Source organism: Panicum virgatum, chromosome 6N, assembly GCF_016808335.1.
Source record: "Panicum virgatum strain AP13 chromosome 6N, P.virgatum_v5, whole genome shotgun sequence".
NCBI lineage: Eukaryota > Viridiplantae > Streptophyta > Magnoliopsida > Poales > Poaceae > Panicum > Panicum virgatum.
The window spans coordinates 48,954,884-48,979,969 of record NC_053150.1 but is presented as its reverse complement, the minus strand read 5'-3'; the positions used below and the strand labels follow the sequence as shown (position 1 = coordinate 48,979,969).

The 25,086-nt window shown below is 47.3% G+C and overlaps 1 protein-coding gene and 1 pseudogene across 1 annotated transcript; both read right to left on the bottom strand.

Moving 5' to 3' along the window:
• Positions 1-8,677: 8,677 nt before the first annotated feature.
• On the bottom strand, positions 8,678-13,339 carry LOC120679027 (tryptophan--tRNA ligase, cytoplasmic-like). Its single transcript, XM_039960514.1, has 11 exons — positions 12,883-13,339; positions 12,405-12,524; positions 11,694-11,879; positions 11,502-11,553; positions 11,262-11,414; positions 10,090-10,182; positions 9,846-9,926; positions 9,619-9,690; positions 9,253-9,321; positions 9,065-9,175; positions 8,678-8,935 (listed from the first exon to the last, which is right to left on the bottom strand). Exons 1-11 carry the CDS (start codon positions 13,200-13,202, stop codon positions 8,885-8,887), a joined length of 1,308 nt encoding a protein of 435 aa, XP_039816448.1. The 5' UTR covers positions 13,203-13,339; the 3' UTR covers positions 8,678-8,884.
• Positions 13,340-18,948: 5,609 nt separating this feature from the next.
• On the bottom strand, positions 18,949-23,043 carry LOC120680086 (annotated as a pseudogene).
• Positions 23,044-25,086: the final 2,043 nt, after the last annotated feature.

Here is a 25,086-nt window from a genome sequence, read left to right as displayed (position 1 = left end):
CGGCGGCGCGTTCGGGGAGGAAGCGAGGCGAGACGCGGAGGCGCACGGCGCTCCACGGCGGCATCGGATTCCTCCATGCGCCGGCGAGGCGAGCGTGCGCATGCATGCGCCCATCTCGGCTCCGCCTCCGCCTCCGCCGCAGTCCCATCCATCCCCGCCTGCCGTTGTCGGAGCTAGCCTACGTGCGAAACTCCAGCCTCTCCTCTGCCGCCACGCACGCTGCGCCGTACAGCCTGCATGCGCCCGTGCAAGAGGCCTGTTTGGTTACATTCTAACTTTAACCATTAATTAGAGATATTAAATAAAGTTAATTTACAAAATTAATTCCACAACCCCTCTGCTACGAGACGAATCTAATGATGTATTTGACCGCATGATTAGAGGTTGGTTACTGTAACCAATCATGAATTAATTAGGCTCATTAGATTCATCGCGCAAAGTTGCACCCATCTGTAAAAAGATTTTGCAAATAAATTTAGTTTAGTACTCCATGTGTGAGGAACCGCACAAATTATCTCGGCTAAACCGGGTTATCATCCATTAATCAATCCCGGCTTAACCGAAATAATCCCGGTAGTCCCCGGTATGTGCCATGAGCATCGCCCAGGAACAACACGCATACCGTTTTTCACACCATAGCAACCATCTCAAGGATACGTATGAGAGCAAAATTTTAAACTTACATTACAAGTCTTGATCATCTTTAAAAAAAATATGAACACTAGCTATAACATATATAGCTAATAATGAAGATTTTCACCAATTAAAATGAGCTTTAAAAAGATGTATCCTAGATTAGGTGGTTATCCTATCATATTTTTCTTAAACTCAGAGCTAAAACACAGCGGAAAAAATTATTAAGTAGCAATAATGATGTCTTTGTCCATAAGATATCACTTACATAAGATTTGAGCAATTTCCACCATACATCCACATTGCCGGCCCCGGCGGGATGAACATGGTCATCACTCCTTAGAAGAAAACCTGCAAAACAACTTAACGGCAACACCGCAAGTACATTTCGTACTTGCAGGACTTATCCATAATACTATACATTTGGTGGATGCATGAGGCTAGTTAAATTTTAGCAATAGAGTATAAAAATACAGCATGATTTATCAAGTGAATAAGCAAAAGATATGGCATCTACATTTCTATATCAAGCACCAATACAATTGCATAAGTAAAGTGATCATGTAATCATGAGCTCCATCTTCCATAAGCCCTTCACGAAACTCTACGTTAAAGTCAAAGTACAAGAGCGTGCTCAATCACCGAGAGCGCGGCTATTGCAATAGATCAAAAAATCCTGCAGGGGTGTATAACTTTTCCCACACGAGAACAAGACCAACGACCATACCCACGCGCAAGGATAAGTGTTGATTCATGCCTCAACCTTTCACACAAACACAACCAGCTATGAGCGAACGGTCGGGAGGGACAAGTGCATCGGAACCGCCGATCACACTCCATCACGACCCGCACCGAATCCGATCAAGGCAAGGTGTGACTTATGCTAATTGGCTCACCGTCCCATTATTAAGCATGTGGTTTGTACGGAAAAGTGCTCAAGTATCAAAGCGATGACGCGTCGGTCCTTAACCAACTCACAACGTTCATGAGGATGTGGCGATCTTCTAACTCGTCGAAGCTCGGATCGACGAGTTCTGTCGATCCCTCGAAGATGGCCTCCAAAGGTCTTCCTTCTTGGTAGGGCAACGGCTCAAGGTGAGCTATCGTCCTACTCTCGCGCAGCTGGTCGGGCTTCACGTCCTTCCAATGCACAAAACGTCCCTCGGGGGTGACTGTTATAACCAGCCATCCCGGGGAAGGTCCCTCGTCGGTGTCCGAGTCAGGATCGGTACTCGGAAAGTTTGAGACCTCCCGACAAGCGGTGGTTTCGGTCTTCCCGAGTTGCAGTAGGGAGTCCAAATCCTCCTCCAATGCGGAGAGGAATCCGGACTTGGCAGTCTCCTGATAGATAGTGGCTGAATTGCGCAATCCGAACAGGGGTCGGTTACGCGGACCCACAAACCGAGGTTGAATCGATTTGGGGTAATTTGCGGCACGAGTTGAAGTCGTGTTGGACACGGACATCTTCTCGATCTTCTTGGCGAGATCAGGGAGCAGCAACTCGTCGAGTTCGTCAATGAACTTGTCGAGTTGGCTGTGTTGGTCTGCCGCCGGGGCCTCCAGCTTCGTGTCGTTGACGAGATGTCGACGGAAGTCGCCTGCGCCGTCGGAGATGCGGACCCACAAGCCGAAGACGAAAGCCGTGCCCTCTGGGAACACGGGCGTAGCGAACTTGAACGATGCCATCGAATTCTCTAGTGAATTTTCGACGAACACCCCTACCTGGCGCGCCAGCTGTCGGTGTTTTACCGGCTAGCCTACCTAGGTATACCCTAAGGTAGTAGACTTGTAGGCAGGGTGTCGCCGAGATCAGGAACTCGAAGGTGCAAGCAACACAAGGATTTAGACAGGTTCGAGCCACTAGGTGCGTAATACCCTACGTCCTGTATGGTGGTTTGTATTGCCTTAGTATGAATATGTTTTGGAGGGGTCCCTGCCCGCCCTTATATATCCGGGGGAGCAGGGTTACATGGAAGTCCTAATCCGATACTAACCCAGGAGTCCTACTCGAGTAGTTTCCTTCTATATCGACTAGTTCTACACGTATACGAGTAGAGTACATCTCAGATAAGGTATAGGCCATGCCCTATCCCTTATCCGGTAGGAACTACACTATATGCACAGTCCCGTGGGCCCGGGTCTGACAAGCAAGCCTAACCATTTGGATTCCACTCCCAACATGGCTCTACCATACTTGCTCAAGTCTCGATCCATCATTCATACCTTACTCATGTTTTAATCTTTCTCATCTACTCAAGTATATTTAGGCAAACACCCTATAGCTCGCGAGTGATGGTGACCTTGCCATCTCTCGACTTCTACCGAAAGCTAAGCATGGCTAAGCAAATTAATTCGAGAAATCTAAACATACATCTTTACCTAGCATAAGTTATTCTAGAGCTAGAAGGGAAAACATGCCAAATGGGTTCTACTACACATATCACATGAACTAGCTAGGGTTAAGCCCATGCACGAGCAATAATTAATAATAGCAAATTAAGATTCAAAAGTAGGTTTGAGATATATAGATGCCTGCCTTGGTATTCCGCAACCGCGACACTCCGGACGTCATTGTCTAAGAAAGTAGAGAAATGCATAAATTAGAAAAGATGTTATGAATGCTTATGCATATGAGATGCAATGACTCATGAGAGGTAAATGTTAACATGATTAAAGGCTATCAAACAAGCAATTAAAAATAAGAGAAATTATGGTGCACAAACATTACATAAGGTGACAATGTCAAACAATCACTCATACAATTGCACACACTCTTCAAGATAATTGCAATAGGAGGATGCCACCAAAATTAGTTGTCATGTAAACAAACAATATATTAACTTATCACAACACAAAGCATCAATCATATAAGTTAGTTCATGATTGTTATCAACATAAAGTACTAGAGTATACTCATACAAGTAAACACACTAGCATGATCTACTAAAGGTAAATCAAGAGGTAAAGGGCACTTAGCTTATCACATCCTAGTTAAGGGTAAAACATCATTCTACAAACAAGCATCTAGCAAAGTTTGTTACAATTAATTAAGACAAGCATCATCATGGTAAGTTATATCATGTTAATTTGTAATCATCAAAGCATATCACATTCATCTTTATTTGACAAAGAGAAGTTGATAGCTCACATGAGCATAATTGATTTACTAGACATTTTGCAAGTAAACTAGATAACAACCTCTTACTTAATAAATTAGAAACTATATGAATGTGTAACAATTACATATGTGTTATCTACTTTAGACAGTACATAAAGGTTCAACAAAGTAAACAAAATTGGATTCATAATTTTAGAGGCTCATATGTAGTTATTGTGCAATATACTAGTTAACTAGGTTTAAACAAACATTGATTAAACTGTACCAATCTAGAACTAATTCATACCAACAAACATATCTAATGGATAGTACATATCATAAGGAAGATAGCAAAATTGGTTTCATAATTTTTGGTCTAATAGAGAATTAATTATACAATTAATCATGATAGAAACATATTTAATAAACTAGAAAATAATATAATTATTTTGGAAGCAAACATATTTTTAACAGATAGAGGACATCAAGACAAAACCAATAAAATTTGTTTCACATCAATCGGAGCTATATTCAATTTTATATGAATTATACAAGATGATACATGCTTATGCACTCAGCCTGCTGTGCTGCGCTACAGTAGTGCGGACCGTCCGCTCCGGAGGGGCGGACCATCCTCCGTACAAGTTCGGGATGAGCTCCAGAAACGATCCAGTTCTGTGGTTGGTTTAGGAAATCAACTGCGGACCGTCCGGTTGGAAAGGGCGGACCGTCCGGTTGGAAAGGGCGGACCGTCCGCAGTATAAGGTCGAGATGACCTCCAGAAATAGCTCGGTTCTGTGTGGAATTTGAGGGTGAACGGCGGACCGTCCGTCGTAGAAAAATCTTGGGGCGTATTTTTAGACAGAGGCTCGGTGTTTGGGGTCCCGGCTCGCGGACTGTCCGGCCGTGGGTCGCGGACCGTCCGGCTGACGGCCGAGGGTCACCGATGAGGTCGCCGGCGGCACATCCGGCAACGGTTTTGAGTGTGGTTTGTTCTTATAGGTTCCTAAGGACATGGAGAACTCATCTTGACTAGTAGATTTGACATGCATGGAGTCTATGAAGCTCTAGGTCATCAATAGTGAAAAAACCATGGATGGGGTAGGGAGCTCGATTGAGGGCAAGAGTAGGAAGGGGAACTATGAGGGGAGCTCACCGGCGAGGAGTAGAGCACGAGTAAGGGGCCACTTATTGGAGTAGAGCGGCGTTGGTGTAGATCGGATCGAGTTCATTCTTGAGATGCTTGGGGAAGAGGAAGAAGAATCTTGGGGTGGCCTTCTCCTTGGTCTCTGGCGAGGAAGAAGTGGTCAAGGTGGTGGAGAAGCTTGTCAGCGACGTCCTCCATTGATCCTCCGGTGATCTTTGGTGAGAGAGTGGTCGATTTCGTGAGTGGGAAGGAGTTCTTCCTCCATGGCTAGTTGGGGAAGAAGCAAGGGAAGGGAGAAGACTTCTGCGTATGAAAGAGAGCAGCAGGAAGGGGAGGGGCGCTGGGTGAGGTGGAGGGTCGATGGGGCCTGGAGAGGGTGCGTGGCACAACTTCTCTGCAGGGTCGACACGCACACAGAGCTTCTCGCGGACAGTCCGCGAGGAAGAAGTGGACGGTCCGGAGAACAAAAGTCACGTAACATGTTGGTCTGTACAGAAACTTCTCTCTTTTTTTCGCGACCGTGCCTGAACACGTATTTCATTAAGAAGTAAGCAGTTTACAGACATTTTTTGCAGTAGGCCAAACAGAGGTTGACCTACCCAAGTACACAAAGGACTAAAAACAGAGAAAAAATCGAAAAAGGCCAGGAAAACGGCCTGCAAACTAGCTAAACAAAGACTACAAAGGGGCTCCACACAACCCACCAAGCCAAACCAAGCGACCAAAAAGCATATGAACCTACACATAGAGCACCATCACCAAATCGCTGACTAAGATCCTGTAACAACATAAGGGTGGCCAAGCATCCACCAGAACATCACCACAACGGCAAAGCATCCGTCGATGACGACCAACAAGCAGCAACCGTGACGGCAAAGCATCCGTCGGAGTAGGAGTAGCAAGGGCGGCAAAGCATCCGCCAGACAAGTGAAGCAGAGGCGGCGAAGCATCCGCCAGCACAACGACGGCAAAGCATCCGTCGTAGTAGTCACAGCTCCAGCAAACATGGTGATGATGTGTCAATAGAGCACAGGTAGGCAAAACAAATGAAGACGACCACCCACGGCAAGCCGCAAAGAAATCAGATTGCCAGCGAAAAGAGCATGAAGGAATTCCAAGACGATGCCCTCAACAGGGAAATGACGCACCAGGCGCCATCATCGCCAATCCGAAGCATCGGACATGGTTTTCACCAGGAATCCAACCCCAAGCCAAAGGTCGCCGACAACTGAACATGAAGCACCGCAGCCGTGCCTAGGAACACGCTGAACAGGGAGGCGGGGTCACCGGATTGGGCCGGCAGAGGAGGCATGAAGGTGTCTCGTGACGACACCCCCAGGAGGGACATGACGCACAGAAACTTCTCTCTTTACTCCAATCTCCAAAATTGATTTTCTAGACCTTCAAAAATTCCACCAATTTTCATATTGATACTAGAAATCAAGAGCAACCCATTTTGCTTGGAATTGGTAGAAAAGCTATTGTAGTTTTGAAATAAAATTTTTTCCCGGAATGCTATTTTGGGATTTTCGGCTGAGTTGTTTGGCTTCAAGATGGTTTCCTAAAATCCGGAAAAAATTAACTAAATTCTAGTTTTGTAAAGTAGTATTTTAATAAAATAACACCCAATATAAGTTCTATAGTGAAAATGCATGTTGCTTCACAAAGCATGAGTTCCAAGTACATCAAAAATTCAAAATTAAAATCAACTGCATTCCAATCAAGTGCAGAGTTTTCCACAAATGCAATCAAGAATGCTCATGATTCCATACTTAACATGATGATTACAATTAGGTCGTTAGGGCATAAGCAATGTATATTGTTGAAGTGGTAAGTAAGGGTGGGACCCAACCAAGTAGTAAATAGTTAAGTAAAACTTCACAATGGTTACATTTGGAGAGGTAAACAAGGTGGGTCCCGCTGAGATAAAATAACATCCTTCTCCACCCTCCCGTGAGCCGCAGCCCAACTGCTCTGCTCATTTTTTTTATTTTAGATGTACAGAGCTACAGTGCGTTACTGCCGATAATAAGCTTATGGCCGGGTAGTTATTCCATCCGATTCCCACGATGCTTGCTAGCAGAAGTAAGGTAGCATTTATTGCTTACTACCTGGTTTTTTTAGCACATTGCGGATGCCCTTACACCATGCATGTAAAATTCTTTTCTATTGTGCTGGGAAGAACCAAACATGATCCGGGAAGGAAGGCAGGGACTGTTGCGTTGCGTGCATCGAGGCGGAGAAGCCAGAAGGGATCGACTCGCACTTTGCTGGCGTTCTCGCTCGTGCCAGGTATCCTATCCGTCGATCAGACGGCTCGCTGCCTGCCTCCGCCACGGCCACAGTGCCCACTGTACTAGCCGCGACATCGGTGGTGTGCCCGTGCATCGGCCAACAACGGTCATGCGTCCAAGCAACCCGAGCAGCAACGGAACAAGACACGGCCCGTAGACCGTAGTTGCGTGAGTCATGGAGGCAGCTGATCCCTTGCCTTTTAAGCAGCAGCGGCAGTACTCGACATGCCATGCCGCGGCGATCGAGCTCGTGCACGACTCGTAGCGCTGGGAGTTATGAGAGCCCGTCGTCCTTCGTATCCAGGGACCGCAAAAGGCCGGGGAGATCCAAAGCATACAAACTGATGCCATGCCATCGAAAGTGCAGTGCAGACCTTTGTGCTTTGTGCTCGTCCAACCTGCCGTTGTTTGTTTCTGAAAGTTGGGCGAGACAGACAAACTCGCAGAACCGGGCAGGATCGAACGCTCCTACATACAGTACTGATGGCCAGATGATTAGAACCCAACCCGGCAGAGCATCGGATGAGAGTCTCCTCTGCAGTACTGCCGAGGGACTCGTCCCACTGACCGGTGGGCCCGCATGTCAGTGGGCCATCACCTTGGCGTTCCGAAGGATGCCTGGTTCACATGGATTTCAGGAGGAAGCGGCACCTCCCCACCCGCCGGAATTGAAGCTCTCCCTCCCATCACCGGCAGGCAGCAGGGGTCGCTTCGCTTCCCCCATCCTTTCCCTCGCTCCGGAGAATAAAAGCCATTCAATGCCTTGCCCCATTGGAACGCCTGACTGACCCTCCCCAGCTTGTACACCATGCCATGCCTCATGCTCATGTACGACCGGGAACACAGGACGGTGAGGAACACGATCGAGTTGAAGAAAAAAAAAACAAATGCAGCAGCTTCTACGCCAATGTACATGGCTGCATTTGATTTCACTTCGTGGACGTTTGCTCTGTTGGGTGACTCTGTACAACGGCACTGGCAACGGGGACAGATCCTGCCAGCCGTGACGGGCCGAGACGTTACGGTGAGGTCCTCCCGGTGGCACGACATCCCGTTTCAGTCAGTACCGACGAAGCAGACGAGGACATCGATAGTGGCTGCTCCGTTCACTTGGAGAGCAGCCCCAAGTAGGGGAAATGGGAGAGGAAACAAAAGAAATGGGAGTCGCATACCCAGTCACGTTTCTTGCAGAGTTGCAGTATCCCTCTCCTGCTAGAGTCGCATACCCAGCCGTGACAAGCGGAGAGGGAAGAGAGAAGAGCGAAGCACTCGGCACGGTAGGGCTGGGGAGGATGGGCACGCTAGCAGCTCTTGGACGCGAGAAGACAGCGTGCCGCCGCCGCCCAGGGCACGCGGCAGAGGGCGGAGGAGATGGCCATCGCCGGGGTTCTGCTTATGCAGGGGCTCCTTCTCGGGCCGGCTGTTGGGCCGTCCGTGCTACTCCGTCGGCCCGGATCATACACTTCGTGCTCCGTGGGGTCGGAGGTGCCCGTCACGCGAGATTGCTAGGCGGAAACCTATCGGATATGCGATACTTTTCCGCAATACTAATTCATTTTGCAATACATAAATCCAAACATTCCTGAATGCAAATACAAATGACGGCTCCGATTTCAACATTGCTAATTCATTTTGCAGTACTATTGGGCCGTGTCCTCACGCAGGCGCTCCTGTTTTGTTCAGCGATAAATATGTCCAACCCTGTTTTGTTGTTCAGCCAAACATGTTAGGAAGAGGCCTTACCGCCATGAATGCATCAACCATCTGCAAAAGAAAGAAATTGTTAATGTCATTATTTGTATTGATAAAATACATTTTGTCCAATCGAGAATACTTGGTAATATGTGTGCACCACAACAGGAACAACAGTTAGCAAATGAAAAAATTCATTACCTCCTCAGTCACTTGAGCTCTAGCTCTCTGATGTCTAGCAACCAGCTCCGATAGAACCACAATGAGGCGCTGCTTTACTTCGCCAGTTAGCATCCTTCCTTCCTTATATTCCTGGTTTTGAGTAAAGAGTTTCAGCATGGAATTTCATAATGGAATTGCAACTTAGCTTCCCAGCATGAAAAATGTACCTTCTTTATGTGGTCAAGCTCGTCATCATCTTCTAGAAAGAAGTATAGGTATTTGATTGGGACATCCACCTGAACACAAGAATTCAACAATCTTTTGTCTCTTAAGGCATACGGGAATAACTAGAATATTGTAGGCAAATTATAGAGATAAAGATCAAAATCTCATGTTAGCAATGAAATGTGACATAAAAGGCTTCATTAAGAATTTCCAACTATATGCAATACGGTAGGTAGCTTCTACTGATTATTCAATTTCAAGTGTCATCATGTATCCCTAGACTTCCAAGCAAAAGTCAAAATGCACAGCATAATTCTAGCTACTAGTTTGGTGTTCAATAGTGCTTATGATTAGTAAAACGTACTTACATCAAGGTTAGCACCAAGTTTCCTGTGAAGCTCCACAGAGGCCTGGCTACCCGAGAAAGCATATTTATTCACCTGGGAAATGTTGAAAATAAATTTTATAAATCTATGAAGAATACAAAAACAAGGTACCCATCAATCCAGTAACATTTCAGCAAAAATTTCAATTGACTTAAATAAAATGTGATTGTTGGGTAATGCTTCCAGATTAAAACATAGCTAGGACAAACCTTTGCCTTTATTTGTTTAGAACTATCTGTCACGTATATTGCGGACTTTGGGTCACTGGCCGACATTTTAGTGCTCTCTCCCTGTAAATGAAAATAAAGGAGCCGGAAAGGTAATGAATGCACTTGAAATTTTGACCATTTATAATAAATCGAAACTGTTGATCAGGTTAATTAAAACTTAAAAGTGGTCAAATTGCACCAGCTCTTATGAGTCCATATAAATCCATGCTCTTAAAGGAAATACCTGAAGTGCAGGAAAAAATCTTGATTCAATCAGGGAAGGTTTCAGAAGATGAATTTTAGGAGCAACATCACGAGTCATCCTAAAATAAGGATCCTGCACAAATATAAAGTTAGCAACTCAAATTTGCCAAACTAAACACAGATGTGCTAACATGCAAGTACCATTAATGAAACTAAACACAGATCGTTAGTAAATAAAATTGTCCATAATATGAATGTGGCAGGACCCACCAAATTACAGCAAGAAGCATTAATTACAAATTTAAAGCTGGCAGATTAAACTTATATCTCTAATGTAATGCCAACAAGCATATACACCACATATTTGTACTGCTCTACTGCTCAAGGGAAAAGGCTAGCTGCATTATTGCCATCTTTAATGACTGATATTTTAAAATGTTTCCATAGCCATAACTGATACTTTGGCCAATGCGTAAAGATGTACAACATTTTAGTATATTAAATGGGAATATTTACAGGACAATGCCAAAATCTAAACTTAGTTTCTGTAGGTGGGACACATTTCAAATTGGTTGCCAGTGAGCCTTATCTGATACACCTCATAAAGATGTAGAACATTTTAGTATATTAAATGGAAATATTTACAGGACAGTGCCAAAATCTAAAGTTAGCTTCTGTAGGTAGCTAAGCCAAGTCATCATCTAGTGCTCCAGCACCACCTGTACTCACTACAAACACGTAACAGGCATGGGAGGACAAACGGAAGGCCCAGCCAGAAAAGTTAGTGGTGGCTACAGCCCAAAGGTCCGCACCATTTACACAGCATGCTAGGGATCGAACGGTGGCAACTACATGCTATGTAAATTAGCAAACCAAACACAATTTTCAAAACACATAAAAAATATATGCAGGAAAACCAAACACCACATAATTGCATGCTTGAGGTAACACACTCTAGCAGTATCCTAGCAAGTAGATACAACCCTAATTATGCTGAATTGTCAAGGAGATCAGACAAGATACTGTACACAGAAAAATCTATGCAGGCAAACAAAACACCACGCAATTGCATTGTGCATGCTCGCACAGGTTATCCTGGCTTTATTACCAAGCCAGGCTAGCCTTGCTTGAGGTAGCGCATCCTACAGTATGCTAGCAAGTAGATAGAACCCCAATTATGCTGTGCTGTCAAGAAGATCACAAGATATGTACCTGGTCTATTGCACATGGGATAAGGCACCGCAGTTGGTCATCGCCAGGAAACAGATGGGGAAACGAAGAAGAGAACGATGGAGCAGCCTGCACAGGAGGAAAGCTGACCTTACCAATGTGATCCTCCTGATTAACTCCAAATGTCCCTCTAAGCTGTCATTCAATAGTAAGAGAGTTAGAAAACAACAACGCAAGCTCTGTAAAATTCACAAATATTGATCTTAGTTGAACAGTTCTCACGCCGTTAAATGTCACATGTTTGGCAACTTGAAGCACATTTTCATAAAATGGCCTGTAAGATAAGGATAGAGGGTTGGATTACTATAGAACAAAAAGCAAAGAATAAAAGCATGCATTTCAATTGTTTAGGGACAACCAAAAAGACCAAGTCAAACATTTATACTTTAACTAAGACAACAGTTAAGAAGTTACCCTCCAAGATAACTGAGATTTGTAAAAATGAAAGTTCTTTCAACATCAAATCCACAGGCTATAATGTCTTTGGCATTTTCACGGGCAAGCCTTTTACATTCAGAAATAGTCATGTTCTTCCACAAAAACTTTTCATCGTCAGTTAGCTGTATCACTAGGGGCACCTTGAAGGCATCCTGCAAATACCTGAAAAATGATCTTGATTGTTAAGAAATACTATCCATGGTATCAACACAATAATACCTCACACTACAATGCAAGATTTGTCAAAGAACCCACTTTCAGTGTAGATGACATAAATATAGCACATAGCCTATGGAATGGGACCTATTTATGCCTGGGAAACTGACAGTTTCTACAGCATGCTACAGGATGTAAAGAGTATTCTAGAATCTATTTTCTTTTAAGAAGCCATGAAATAAACCAGGAAAGCTTTCACTGGACAAGACTTTGCAGCATGTCCACCTTTCTATCCCATTGCTGGGCCTATTGAACATGCAAACTAACATAGAAAACATTTCATCAAAAAACACAATAATCTTCGCTACCCATCTAAGGGTCAACGGATTACAACAGCATCAAAACACGCACCATCTTCCAGCAATAATCAACAGATCCAACAAATAAATACCACACACCACTACCTTGAAGCCACAGCATGGAAAGAACATATCAGAAGAGCAGTAGCTACAGTTTGGGAGCAATGCTTACTTTGTGAACATGAAGGGAATGAGGTGGCCAAGGTGCAGGGACTCTGATGAGGGTCCCCTCCCTGTGTACAGGTAGAACTTCTCCCCTGCCTCGTAGAGGTCAAGTATCATGTTCAAATCCCTATCCAAGAAGGAAAAAACTCATAAGCATTTCAGTCCACGCTCCAGGGGAGCAAAAGAGATATTCTATACTTGAAGCGCCTAAAAATATGATTTTCTTTACTCCTTTAAACATAGAGCCTTGCTAAGGTAATCTGTAGTAAAACCCATCCAGATCAACGGTTAACGGTTCACAGTTACTCTGGAGTATATACCGTTTAAACATTGGAATTGGTAGTGATGGGTAGATGGTACGTTTTACTGCTTTAAAGAGATACACGTATAAACGGGCGGGCAAATCGGCCAGTTTAACAAATATATAGCTGATCAACTGTAAAAATTATTTGCTTGGAGAAAAAAAAAGGTTTTGAGGGCGTCACCGGTGGGCGAAGAAGATCCCGCGCCTGAGGAAACGATGCGGTGGGCGGCGCGTGAGGTGCGCGATGCGGTCGACGATTGCTGCGTCGATGCGCTGGCAGCCGAACCGGTCGACCAGCTTGTCGTAGTCGACCCCATCCGGAGCTGATACCTCCCACGGTGTCACAACCTGTTCTGCTGCCGCCAGTTCCTCAATCTCCATAGTGATCGTTGGCGCCACTGCCCTCTCCTCTTCTAATGCGGCCGGAACGCCGACCACCGGCGTCTCCTCCAGCACGATGAGCAGCGGCTGCCCCGCTTGATGTTGAGCACCAGCTCCCATGGACGAAGGCAGATCTATCTCAGAAAAGCCTCGTCTTTGTGTCTGCGAATCTCCCAGGCTGGTATCGTTAGGGCTGTAGATCTAGAGAATCTGCTACCTCTCGAATCAGGATGCCGGCCGAGGGATCGAGTTAAGGTCAGGGTTTTATTTCCCAACCGGAAACCGGTTACCGCCGCCCTCCGGTACCGGTTTACCGGACCAGTTAGGCCGGTAACCGGTGGAAACCGGTTGAATTCAAATCCAAATTTAAATAAATTCAAATTTTCCCGTGCAACCGGTTCCGACCGGTTTACCGGCCGGTTTGACCGGTTTACCGGCCGGTTTACCAGTCGGTTTGACCAGTTTGAAATTCAAACGCTCCCGTGCAACCGGTTTACCGGCCGGTTTTATCGGTTTACCGACCGGTTTGACCGGTTTACCGGCCGGTTTGACCGGTTTGATCGGTGGGCCTTCATGGGCCGGCCCATTTTTTTTCTTTTTCTTTTTTGATTTAACTTTAAATTCCCACAAACTATACTAAATGAATGAATTTTTGAGAAAATTTGACACCATTAGATTCATCACACCTTGAAGTATTTTTAGGAATTTTTTGGGAATTTTTCATTTTTTGAATTCAAATTTAAAATTTGAATTTTGGCCGGTTGGGTACCGGCCGGAACCGGAACCGGACCGGTTCCCACCGGTTATGTTAACCTTGGTTAAGGTTCCCCTGCCGTGCTTGTGGGAGAAGACAAAGAGAGGCGGCTGCGCCGGCGGGGGGAAGGGGCAATGGGCGAGGTGGAGGACACGAATTAGGGCGATGCGCCGCGCGACGAGAGTAGTAGATAAGGAGGGCGAGGCGGATTGGAACCGGTCAAGGATGGCAGTCGGGCGGGTTTGGACCCGAAACCCATGGGTTCTGGATCCTACGGGGGCGGGATTAGGTCTGTTTTCCCCCGCAGGGCTGCGGGTTCGGCCTTCGGGGACCCGAAATGGTCCGGTTCGGGGCGGGTTTAAGGCTGTTCGCACTGGAGAACTGGATAGCTTCCGCTATCTTTATCCAGTTGCCCTTTCCAGTAAAAACATCTGCAGCGGCGTCCGGTATCGCTTCCGCGACGGTCGCGGAAGCTCGCCGTTCCTCCGAATAAAGAGAAGGTAGCGGGCCTCCGCTACGCCGCCACCGTGGCCGCTGGGTCCGCCCGCCCCCGCGCGCCAACTGCTGCCGCTGCACTGCGCCCGCGCCGGCCTTCGCCGCGCTGCGCCCCTGCCGCCGCCGGCGCGAGCTGTGGTCGGGGACGGCCGCCACAGCCGCACTCGGGCCAAGCGCCCACCGCCGTGGACCCGCCATGGCCCCGCGCGGATCCGGCCGCCGTCGCCATGGTCCTGCGCGGATCCGGTCGCCATGGGGAGCAGAGAAGAGGAACTAGCCATGGCGCCGCCGCGGCCCGCCTCACTGCCGCGTGCGCCTCCGCCTCGCCAGCGCGGATCTGCGGCCATGGCGAGCGGAGGGGGAGGGAGCTCCGCCCGCGCTGCTTCCTCGCCCGCGACACCCCGCCATCACGCCGGTCCATGGCCGCCCGCCCGCGCGCCGCCGCTGGCCTGCCCCGCCGCCGTCATCGCGCCCGAGGGCCTTGCTGCCGCTCCGCACGAGCCCCGCCTCGCACCGCGGCGTGCAGGCTGCCCCGCGCGCGCTCGGTGCCACTGCAGCTCCGCCGCGCGCTCGCCGAGGCTCCTCCGCCCCACCGCGGTCACTGCTGCAGAGGAGGAAAGGGGCGGCGTGCGCGGGCGGAGGCGGGGCGAAGCGGCGGCGCTGCGGTGTGCGCGCACGGCCCTACGGAGCTCCTGACACGCGCCCAACCACCGCCAGCTCACCGTCGCCGCCGAGTCCGCCGCACTGGTGGAGGAGAAGCAGGGGAGGGCGGCGGCTCGCCCCGCCGCGCCTCGCCGGCTCCCCAGCGCACGTCGCGGCCGAGGTCGCCGCGACCCGAGATCCAGGGGAGGGAGCAGGGGGTGGAGAGGGGGCGGCGGCGAGCTCCAGGGGAGAGGGAGCAGGGGAGGGGCAGGACGCGGCGGCGAGATCCAAGGGAGGGGCAGGGCCGGCGGCGAGCGCGGGGTCCTACGCCGTCGCTCCGCGCGAGAGGCGCGCGCCGGCGAGCGTGGGGGACTCCGCTGCCGCTCCGCGCAAGCCCGCGTTGGCCCGCGCCGTCCGCCGCCCCGCCGCGTGGAGAGAGAGGCACGGGCGGAGTGAACGGAGGGAGGAGAAAAGGAAAGAAGGGAGAAGAAAATAGGGGAAAAAGAGAGAGAAAAAGGAAAAAAAGGAAAGGAAAAAGAATAGAAAAGAAGAGAAAAAAGAAAAAATACTATTCTAAAAGGAAAAGGAAGATGAGAAAATATAATTATTATTATTAATTAAAATGTTATATTACTAAATTATTCTAAAAGGGAAAGAAGTGAAAAAAGAAAATAAAAAGGAGACAAGAGGAGAGATGAAAGGAGATGGTAGTTGGAGATGTTGAATAAAATATGTGGTGGTTGATATAGAGTAAAAATATAGAGGAAAGATGGGTGCAGGAGAATTGGATATAGAGGGAGTGAATCTTGATGACCAGGACGGAATATTCCTTTAGAGGATAGATTTGAAGAAGAACCACTGCGAACAGCCTAAGGGCCTGCTTGGATTGCTTCCAAAATTTTGGCATGCCAAAGTTTTGGCTAGTCAAATGTTAGGAAAAAAACTTACTCATATTTTGGTAGGATAAATGTGAGAGGTGGGCAAATTTTAGTACCCAACCAAATAGTAGCCAACCAAGCATGCCCTAAAATTTCCTCTGCGGTTGACGCGTGGATCTCGAAATAGACAACCAGCCCAGGAACTAAGGCCCAGCCCAACAAAATAACCAACTAAACTGTCACACCCGTGATGGAGACCTCTGACTGTGCCGTCATGTTGCCCACAGCCACGAGCAGATCAGCGCTGGGGTGAAACCAAGGATCGCTTTCTCTGATAACCACTGTAACAACTCGTAGCCATCGATAAGATCCAATCGGGACGGAAGTAAGGTTACAAGGAATACAGATGATCTCGATAACTCGAGGAGGAAGAAGATCTCCCTTTCCCCTTTTCTTTTCTCGTTTTTCTTCTTAATTTCTGTCTGCCCTCTCCCTCTGTTCCTTGGTAGCTTATATGTTTCGATGCCGAATACTGTAACCTGGTGAAAGGCAAATCAACTCAATTCCATGTTACAGTAGGAAGTATCTTTAAGTATGTAGCTGATGAAGTGGTATAACAAAATTAGAACTCAAAATAGTCGAAAGAAAAGAAATGCATACAAATATTTGAATAGAAACCATATTTATTCTAGTACCGGCAACGCCTAAACGTTTAAGACGTCGTTTTCGCATCCGAAGCTGTCTTCGTCTCCGTGCGTATGCAGAAGACACTATAGGGAACATACGCCTCTCTGGTAAAAGAGGCTTATGCGTTAGCAATTGAATTAATCACACCGAAATTAAATAGTTTGTAAACTGTTGTAATTACATTGGCTTCTCTGAAATCGAAGCAAGGACGTAACTCATTAGCCCAATGTGTCATAGTGCCTGTATCTTTGCACGTGCACGAGAAGCAACATCAACATGTGCCGGCGCGAGTTGGATTCCCAGGAATCGCAACTCGCGTTTCTCACCGGGGCTTGTCCCCATAAATAATTCTGCAGCCTCTCACGTGTGGAGTCACAAAGGAACTGCGACACACCCGTCGTCTACGGAGTTTTCCGGTGATCTCAAGATGGACGCGATTTAGATCTGAGTGTAGTTGTAGATTTGGTTGTACATGCGTGGTGTGAGTGAGGTGTGTGTGTAGAGTAGGTGTGTGTGCATGTATGAACAGATACTACAACTGTACTCAGATGAGAGGCTTAAAAAAACATGTTACATTTAGCATAGCACTGCACAGCCGTGCTCTCCAAAGATAAATATTTTGCAACCACTAGCCAAACAAAAGGTATTAGCATGGTCAATTTCTTCCTGCATGATCACTTCTGCAATCCACACGTCTGAAGATTACCATTTACCAATGCTGATCGTGCCGCGGCGGTGTGTGATCCTCTATAGTCCCGAATATCTTGACCGACGAGGACAGAACCGAGTTTTTTTAGCGCCTCTCATCTGGGTACAGCTGTAGTATTTATTCGTACATGAACGCACATCCACACTACACACGCACACCTCACTCACACCACACATGTATAAGCAAACCTATAACTACATTCAGATCCAGAACCACGTTCTTTTAGAGATCACCGGACAGAACCGAGTTGCAACTGCAGAAGAACGAGGAAATCTGAAATCTCTGGTGACAGTAAGTAACTGAAACGCAAGCACGCCGTCGGTCAGTGCAAAGCGTATGGCCAACTGTCAACTGTGGGTGATTGCTTGGCTAGCTAGGTGATGAACAACACTGCCATGGCGTCCAGAAGAATACAATCGATCCGTGCAGGTACTCAGAATTCTTTTACCCGCAAAAAAAAAGGTACTCGGAATTCTTCCCAGAATCGGTTTCTGTGATGATTGTGGAACATGAAATTGAGTTCGAAATTGTTGGCACCAACAGATTATCAACTTATGCGTCCGTCGATCCATGGAAGGCATTGAGATCTGGGTGAACTCGTGAGGAAGACGGAACCCATCTCCCCCCGATCTCAGACCTTCGAATTTGGGCACTGCGAGTGCGGGGGGCGAATGGTGGCGACGAGTCGGGGCTCGGAGAACGGTGAAGCCGATGAGGGGGAGGGGGACAATGCATGGAGTGGCCATGGAGGAGGGGAGGACATCTCCTGCCGGCGGAAGCCATTGCCGCCGCTGCGGAGGGTTTTGCATTTAACCTCCAACAATGGAGACTCAAATCGGAGACCCATTTACTACTTTAGGTTGCTTACAGTAAAAAGGTTCGTGACCCACAAACTCTCTTTTCCAACAGAAGATCTAAAAGAGAACCCTCTCTGCGAATGTGTCTTCAGGAGAGAGGATACTCAAATTTAGGTTGCCTCTCTCCTGAAAACTCATTTTGGATTTGGATATGAGTATTTTGTTGGAGATTGAAACAGTATCATCGGAGACCTATTTTGGGTTTGGATCTTCATTTGGGTCTTCTGTTGGAGACAGCCTAAATCGGATCGAGTATTTGCAAAGTACTTCCTAGTAATATTACATTTACCCCCTAAATAGGAACGCGATTCGTAATCACAATCCGAGTATTTATATATAGCCCCTCTGTGCGATCCGAATTTTTACATATACGCTCCTCATCGGTTTTTTGCGGCCTTGACAATCCCTGGAGGTTTTTTGCGTTTTCACCTCGGCAATCCCTGGAGGTTTTTTGCGTTTTCACCTTGGCAGTGGAAGAAATGGTCTTAAACCAAACGATTTTAAAAAAAATTCAGATTGCAGCTTCACAAGAAAATACTGTACAGGATTTAAACTTATATTTGATACTAGTTTCAACATATAGATCGAGAATTTCAGTGAAAAAAGGCCCAGGTTAGTGGTCACTGCCTCACTGGCCAGCGAGGAAAAAGGAAAGGAGCTGGAGAAGCCGCAACTTTCTCCCGCGTCTCTGCATGATCACTGATCTGCTGGAGCATAGCTCTAGAATAAACCCTGGATCCTGGATGACCAACTTAGAAGCAGTCATCCAGAATGAGCAAGGGCACGTGCGCATCGAGCAATGTGCACACACAAGGAATAATAAAAGCATTAGCTCGCAGCTGACTAAGCATAAAACAAAGGGGACCAACAACCCAAAAACCTCCAATATGCAGTGCCGAGAATTAGGTGATATTCATCCACATAGACATACTATGCAGCAGCAACAAGACAGAACTATGCAGCATCCACATAGTTATACGATTAAGGAGAACAATCCCAAGGCATCATAAATTGACGTCCAATGATCCAAATAATCTGGATAGCAATAGAACCATACACCAACAAGCTGTTGCCTTAAAACTCTACCAACATCACGGAGTTCTCTATTTATACATGCCTCAAGTCTCAATTAATGGGAATCTTGCACGTCAGTGGAGTTAACCCTGCCGATGATGCCGTTGCACATATCCAAGATCCACAGGTTGCCTAGCTAATACACAAGCCCAGATATCTCTCAACTGGTAGGTAATGATTTCGATGACTTCCTCTTTTTGTGAACCAATGCTGATAGTATCTTTTTCCTGGGACCCTGAAAACACAACAAAGCTAACAAATGAATATGGGCAAGGGAACTGAAGTAGACTGCAAACAAATGGATAGCTGATAATAGTACAATAATAGATACCCAATCAACAGACTTGTAGCTACTTTTCAATTGTAGATGCAGTAGTACAAAAATGGAAAAATATGGGATGAAATGAACAGAATTATTTCATTAGCATACAACAACAACAACAACAACATAGCCTTTTTTTCCCAAGCAAGTTGGGGTAGGCTAGAGATGAAACCCGAAAGAAAAATTCAAGGTTCAGGCACATTGATAGCTAGTCTCCAAGCGCTCCTATCCAAAGCTATCTCTTTAGAAATATTCCAATCCTTAAGGTCTCTCTTAACTGACTCATCCCAAGTCAGTTTAGGTCTACCTCTACCCCTCTTTACATTATCGACCCGCTCAAGAACCCCACTACGCACCGGCGCCTCAGGAGGCCTTCGTTGGACATGTCCAAACCATCTCAGCCGATGTTGGGTAATCTGCATAGCATTAGTAATAACTGAGTGTATGCATGTGGGGCTAGAATATCTTTAGTACCCAAATTTTTACTCTTTAGTGCATCTGGTTCTTATGATAACCACACTGAAAACACACAGCTCAGGGCACTAACTAGCAGGCCATTATACTGTACCCAATCAAAGTATCCATCCATAAGACAAACAGTGACTAGAAATATGGATAAATACAATGTACACAAGTATGTTACACGGATACTGGTACGGGTATCGGATACGATACGTATCGGATACGCGGATACGCACTTTCCCAAAAAACACTGATACGGGGATACGGCTAGGATAATTAATAATTATATATAAATATCACATAGATATTCAGCAAGTGAGATTTTACTCTTGAGTAACTTCCCCTATACTCAGATGTGCAATACTTGCATGTCCATATAACATTACCTCTATAACTAGCATTCTCTAAAAGCACAACTGATTCCACAAGGGGTTCTTCAGTTGTTGCTCATCTAGTTCTACAGTTCTATTGAAGCAAGTTCATCATTTTGTATCATCTCTTACTACCAAAACAGCATTTGGGTGGGCTGATTACTACTTTGGGTTGTATCCCATCTGGCCCAAAAGTATCGGATACGCGTATCCAAGCAAATACGTATCTGTTTTTTCAGGATACAGCTAGAAACGTATCCGAGGCGTATCCGTATCCGATACGTATCGGATACGGATACGCCACCTCCTAGGAGTATCCGCGTAACAGAGTTACACAACAAGTGGGAAGCAGATAAGCACAGGTTCTACCATGGTCATGGGTTCAATCATTCAAAATAGTTTGAAAGCGAAAGTTAGTCATTAGCATAGTTCAGAAGCTAGTAACTCAATTGCTAGGATGACTCTGTCAATCTTTAAGCAGGGAAGTACTAAAATTATAAAATTCTACCAACTCATTCAACCAAAAAAAAAATCTCTTTGAACAGAGGATAAGCATGTCACCCAGTTGGGAAAGAAAAAACGGGAGCAGACTAGCAATTGAGAATTCTATACAGAATGATTCAAATACCAAAAGGTCTTGCAGTACCATTGGAATTCCTAAAGACTTCATATCTTCTTCATTCATGTAAGCCAGTGCCTTCATATCAACCTGAAACAATTGAGTATCCAATAAGAGTATTTAGGATCACTGGTCACATTCACAACATGAAATTAACATATAAATCAAAACATGCTTCTTCAGCCTGGAAATTTATCAAATACTTCTCTAGATCAAGAGACTTCAGCAAACTCTCAAGTGAGGCATCAACCTGTACATTTCAAAGAAATATATTGCCACAGCATTGAAATGAAAGATTTAATGATGAAGATCACATTCCAGTATTCCACACAAGAATTAGACACCACAAATCATACATTGAAAATAGACAAGGCAAACAGGATTTTGGGATTCGAATACGCATAAGGACTCGAAGATTGATCATGCATAAGACTAAATCTAAAGGATCACTGGATCAGAATTAATAATAATGGTTGGGCAAATATTGAAGGGATTAGAACATGGAATGGTCATGTAGTCCATTATATTCACAGCACAGGGCATGCAAAATAAGGTAATGGTATGTTATTTCTCATTACATAAGAACAAACAGCGGAACTGTAATTATCGATTGGGACAAAATCCTGCAAGAGCACACAACAAAGAATCCTCAATTATCTCACCTTTTCCTGGGGTTGTTGCGGTGCAGGTAGCGCTGGTACGGGTGCAGGTGCACTAACTTTCTTAATGACAGGAGGGGCGGCAGTTGGAGGGGGGGTCTTTCTTCTGAACAGGTTTGTCGCTATTAATGATCTCTCTCGCAGGCTTTGGAACCTGAACAGTACTGATAAATTGAGGGCGCTGGCTCGGGATACCAGAGAGCTTTTCACGAAGATCTGGAACTGATGATTTCTTCACAACCTCAATCCTTTGCTCCACAAGATTTTTTGTTTGATTGAAGATTTCTGGAAGTAGTTCCAGCTGAACCATGCACAGTAGAAGCAACATGCTAACAGTAAACCTCTAGAGGGAAGCTGAAATAAAGGTGTGTCCAAAACTGTCCATGCAATGGCTCTTACATGAAGTTTGAGTTCCTCCAGAATCCTTATAAAGCTCGCGCCTCCACGTCCCATCATCCCGGCGAAACCTGTAAAAATATCAACATGGATGATATAAACAGCAGGATTATTTTCCTTCTGAATAGACTAGGAATCTAGGATATTTGAACCAACTGATCAGATCAGCAATTTGCAATTCTGGGAAGGTGAAACACAACAGCCATTTAAAGGTTAAGGCTGCAATAAGAAGTTGTTGTCATTGTATAAAGCATAAATGCACACCAACTGGAGGAACCTATGCAACCCCAGGGCACTTTTCCTTTGTATAAGTGGAAAATGGGAGAACCCTTATAGAAAAAACATGGAAACCCAGTGTTTGAGTCCGCAAACTGTCACGATCTATCCACTAGTTCTAAAACGGACTAAGAAAAAATCGCAAGCAACAACGAACGACCACATTTTTAGCAGCAGCAACAGTAGCACAATTCTCTCTGTTTGATGTATCACAAAATCAACCACAAGCATTGCATATACTAACTACCGATTGAATCCCATATAGAAAAAACACAACTGACGAAGGTAATAAGCTTTTGCAACCAAGCATTAAAGGTACCATCTCCAGCGCCACGAAACCACCTGATTCCTAGACCCTAGACAGCATTCCCGCAACCATCTCTGTCCTGTTACCGATCCACCCAGAAGCCGCAAGCACGTAGCGCCAACGAGGACGGGAATGGCGCAACGAGCAACGATTCGAACCGGTCGAGCTCGAGGGCGCACCTTTTCGCGTCGTCAGACCGGGAGCGCGAGCCGCCGCCCGACCCGAGGCGGTCCCTGACGGAGCGCTTCCGCCCGGAGCTCCTGTCGGCGTACATCGCGCCTGCGGAGGCGGGCGGTGGCGGCGGGGGAGGGCTTGGGACCGCGTGTGTAGGGTTTCGTCGGCGAGGAGAGGGGATTGAGATCCGCTGCAGTTGGGGTGGCTGACTTTGAGCCACTGCATGTGGGGCCCACTAGCGCTGGGGCCCGCTGGCAGTGACCCAACGTCAGCCGATCCGGTTCCGAGGAGAGGAGGGGGGGGGGCGGAGCGGTGGAGAGTTGGAACATGGGAAATGCGGAGCTCGGAGGTGTTTTTCCAAAAAAAAAAATCTGCCTGACGGCTTGGTTTGATTTGGGCCTGTACCTGAGCAAAATCAGCCCAGTACAGGTATATTTTGGGACACGTAAGGCCCACGTCTAATGCAGGCCCAGCTAAGGTCCATTTGGGCTCCAAGGTCTATAATAGAAAACCATCTTGTTATTGCACTAGGGAGTCGGTACATGGGAAATGAACCTGCCGCCCTACTTCGTTACTATTGTACTAGGGAGCAGGTCGTTCGCCACCAAATTTGGTTGTTAGATAGTAGTACAAAAAACCAGTATGGCCCTGTCCCCTACGATCAAAACGATCAAACAAGAATCGGTGCCGGCGGTGACGGGACCCGCGTGGAAGCAGACCAGCCTTCACGTCCGGGCATTGCCGTGTAGAGTAACCAGAGGCGCCTGTCTCGCGGCGGGGTCCCTGTCTCGGTCGTTCGCGCTGAACCCTGTCCTGTACGTGCGTCGACAGTCGTCGCCGCGTCAGTCCGAGAGCGCGGACGCTTTCAACCTCAGACGACCCAACGACCACCGCGATCGAGCGGCGAGGAGGAGGCCAGCGCGCGCCCCGACCGATCGGGGAATAGCCTCGTAGACGCACGACCCGTCACCCGTGAGGTGAGGGGGTAGGAACGAGTCGCGTCGACTCCGACTCCGACTCGTCGTCGCGGCCCCCGGCGCCCCGCGTGCCTTCTGCCTAGCCGCCTCGCGCTCCCGTCTCTCCGCCGGAGAGCCCAAGGAGAACGGACGACGCGCACGCTCAGGCCCCGGCCCCGGTCTCGCCATCCAGCGCGTCGCGGCCGGCCTCGCGGGCACGCGAGAGAGCAGAGCCTGGCGCGACGGCAGCCGGCAGGTGCTCTGCTCTCCTCTGCTCTGCTGGGGTGCGTGCGTGCGTGCGTGCGTGGAGACTGGAGAGTGACCCACGAGGAGAAAAAAAGGAGAGGGATCATTTGGTGCGCAGCGGGCAGCAGCTGCCTGGAACGGACGGAGCATCATCCGGCGAACGAGCTCGTGTCGCTTGGGGGTTGTTGCCTTGTTGGGCTGCGCTGCAAATTGCAGCGCCAGCGGAGCGGCGACCGGTCAAAGATGGCCGCCGGCGTCGGCGTTTGTTAAGCGTTGATCCGGCGCCGCGGTGGACCGGGGCGCTGGCTGCTGGCGCTCCCTTCGTTGAGCTCGTCAACCGTCGCCGTCAACGGTCTCGTCTGAGCTCGCCTTCTTCGTTTCAGACCCCCCACAGTCCTCGGGTTTCTGGAATAGGACCATGTTCTGATCAGGTCTTGTAGCAAATTTTTATGGTAAATTCTTATGATTCTCTCGCACAAATTTGCTGTCTTTTCGGGGGTGTTTTCCACCAAAACCGTAGCGTATCTAGTTGCTGTTCTATTCCTAAACCTTTGTACCACGGTTTTGACGGCAGGGGCTGGTACATCATTGAGAAATGACAAACACAAGCCGCAACTCACAAAGCGTTTCTCTGAAGACTTCAAGGGACTGGTATGCCAAGAGAGCACGAGAAGGGCGCAAAAAAGTAGTGCCAGAAAGGGGCCTCGTGGCACCTTGTACATAAGAATGCAACCGGCCTCTCCCCATCATTTCCTTGGAGTTATAGTCCTGCCGGCCGGCCTCACGAGGGTCGATCAGCAGGCAAGCTAATAGGAACAGACAGGAGCATAAATCCACCCCCTTCTTGCAGAGTTGCAGGTGCAAGCCGGCAGCCGTCTTCAGATACCGCCGGGTCTGATCTCTCCCTCTCGCTAGCTCGCTCGCTCGTCTCGGCGCTGGGAACGCCATGGCTGTGAGTTCCTCCCTTCATCAGCTCCTTGCATGCTCTTCTTTGTGGCGACAACTTCGATGTTTCTTACGGTTCCTTTCGGTTGTAATCCCCAGTTTTCGGTTAGATTTCGAAGCATAGTCACCTTGATTTCATTACCAAGTACAGGAGATTGTTTTCCTAACGTTCGTC

Excerpts from the sequence above, each read along its gene's own strand:
- LOC120679027 (XM_039960514.1), bottom strand. The coding sequence starts at position 13,202 with ATGGGAGCTGGTGCTCAACATCAAGCGGGGCAGCCGCTGCTCATCGTG. Across the intron at positions 9,691-9,845 it reads CTAAACAAATAAAGGCAAAG|GTGAATAAATATGCTTTCTC; the intron begins GTTTGTCCTAGC and ends AACATTTCCCAG. Across the intron at positions 9,322-9,618 it reads AACTTGGTGCTAACCTTGAT|GTGGATGTCCCAATCAAATA; the intron begins GTAAGTACGTTT and ends TCTTGTGTTCAG.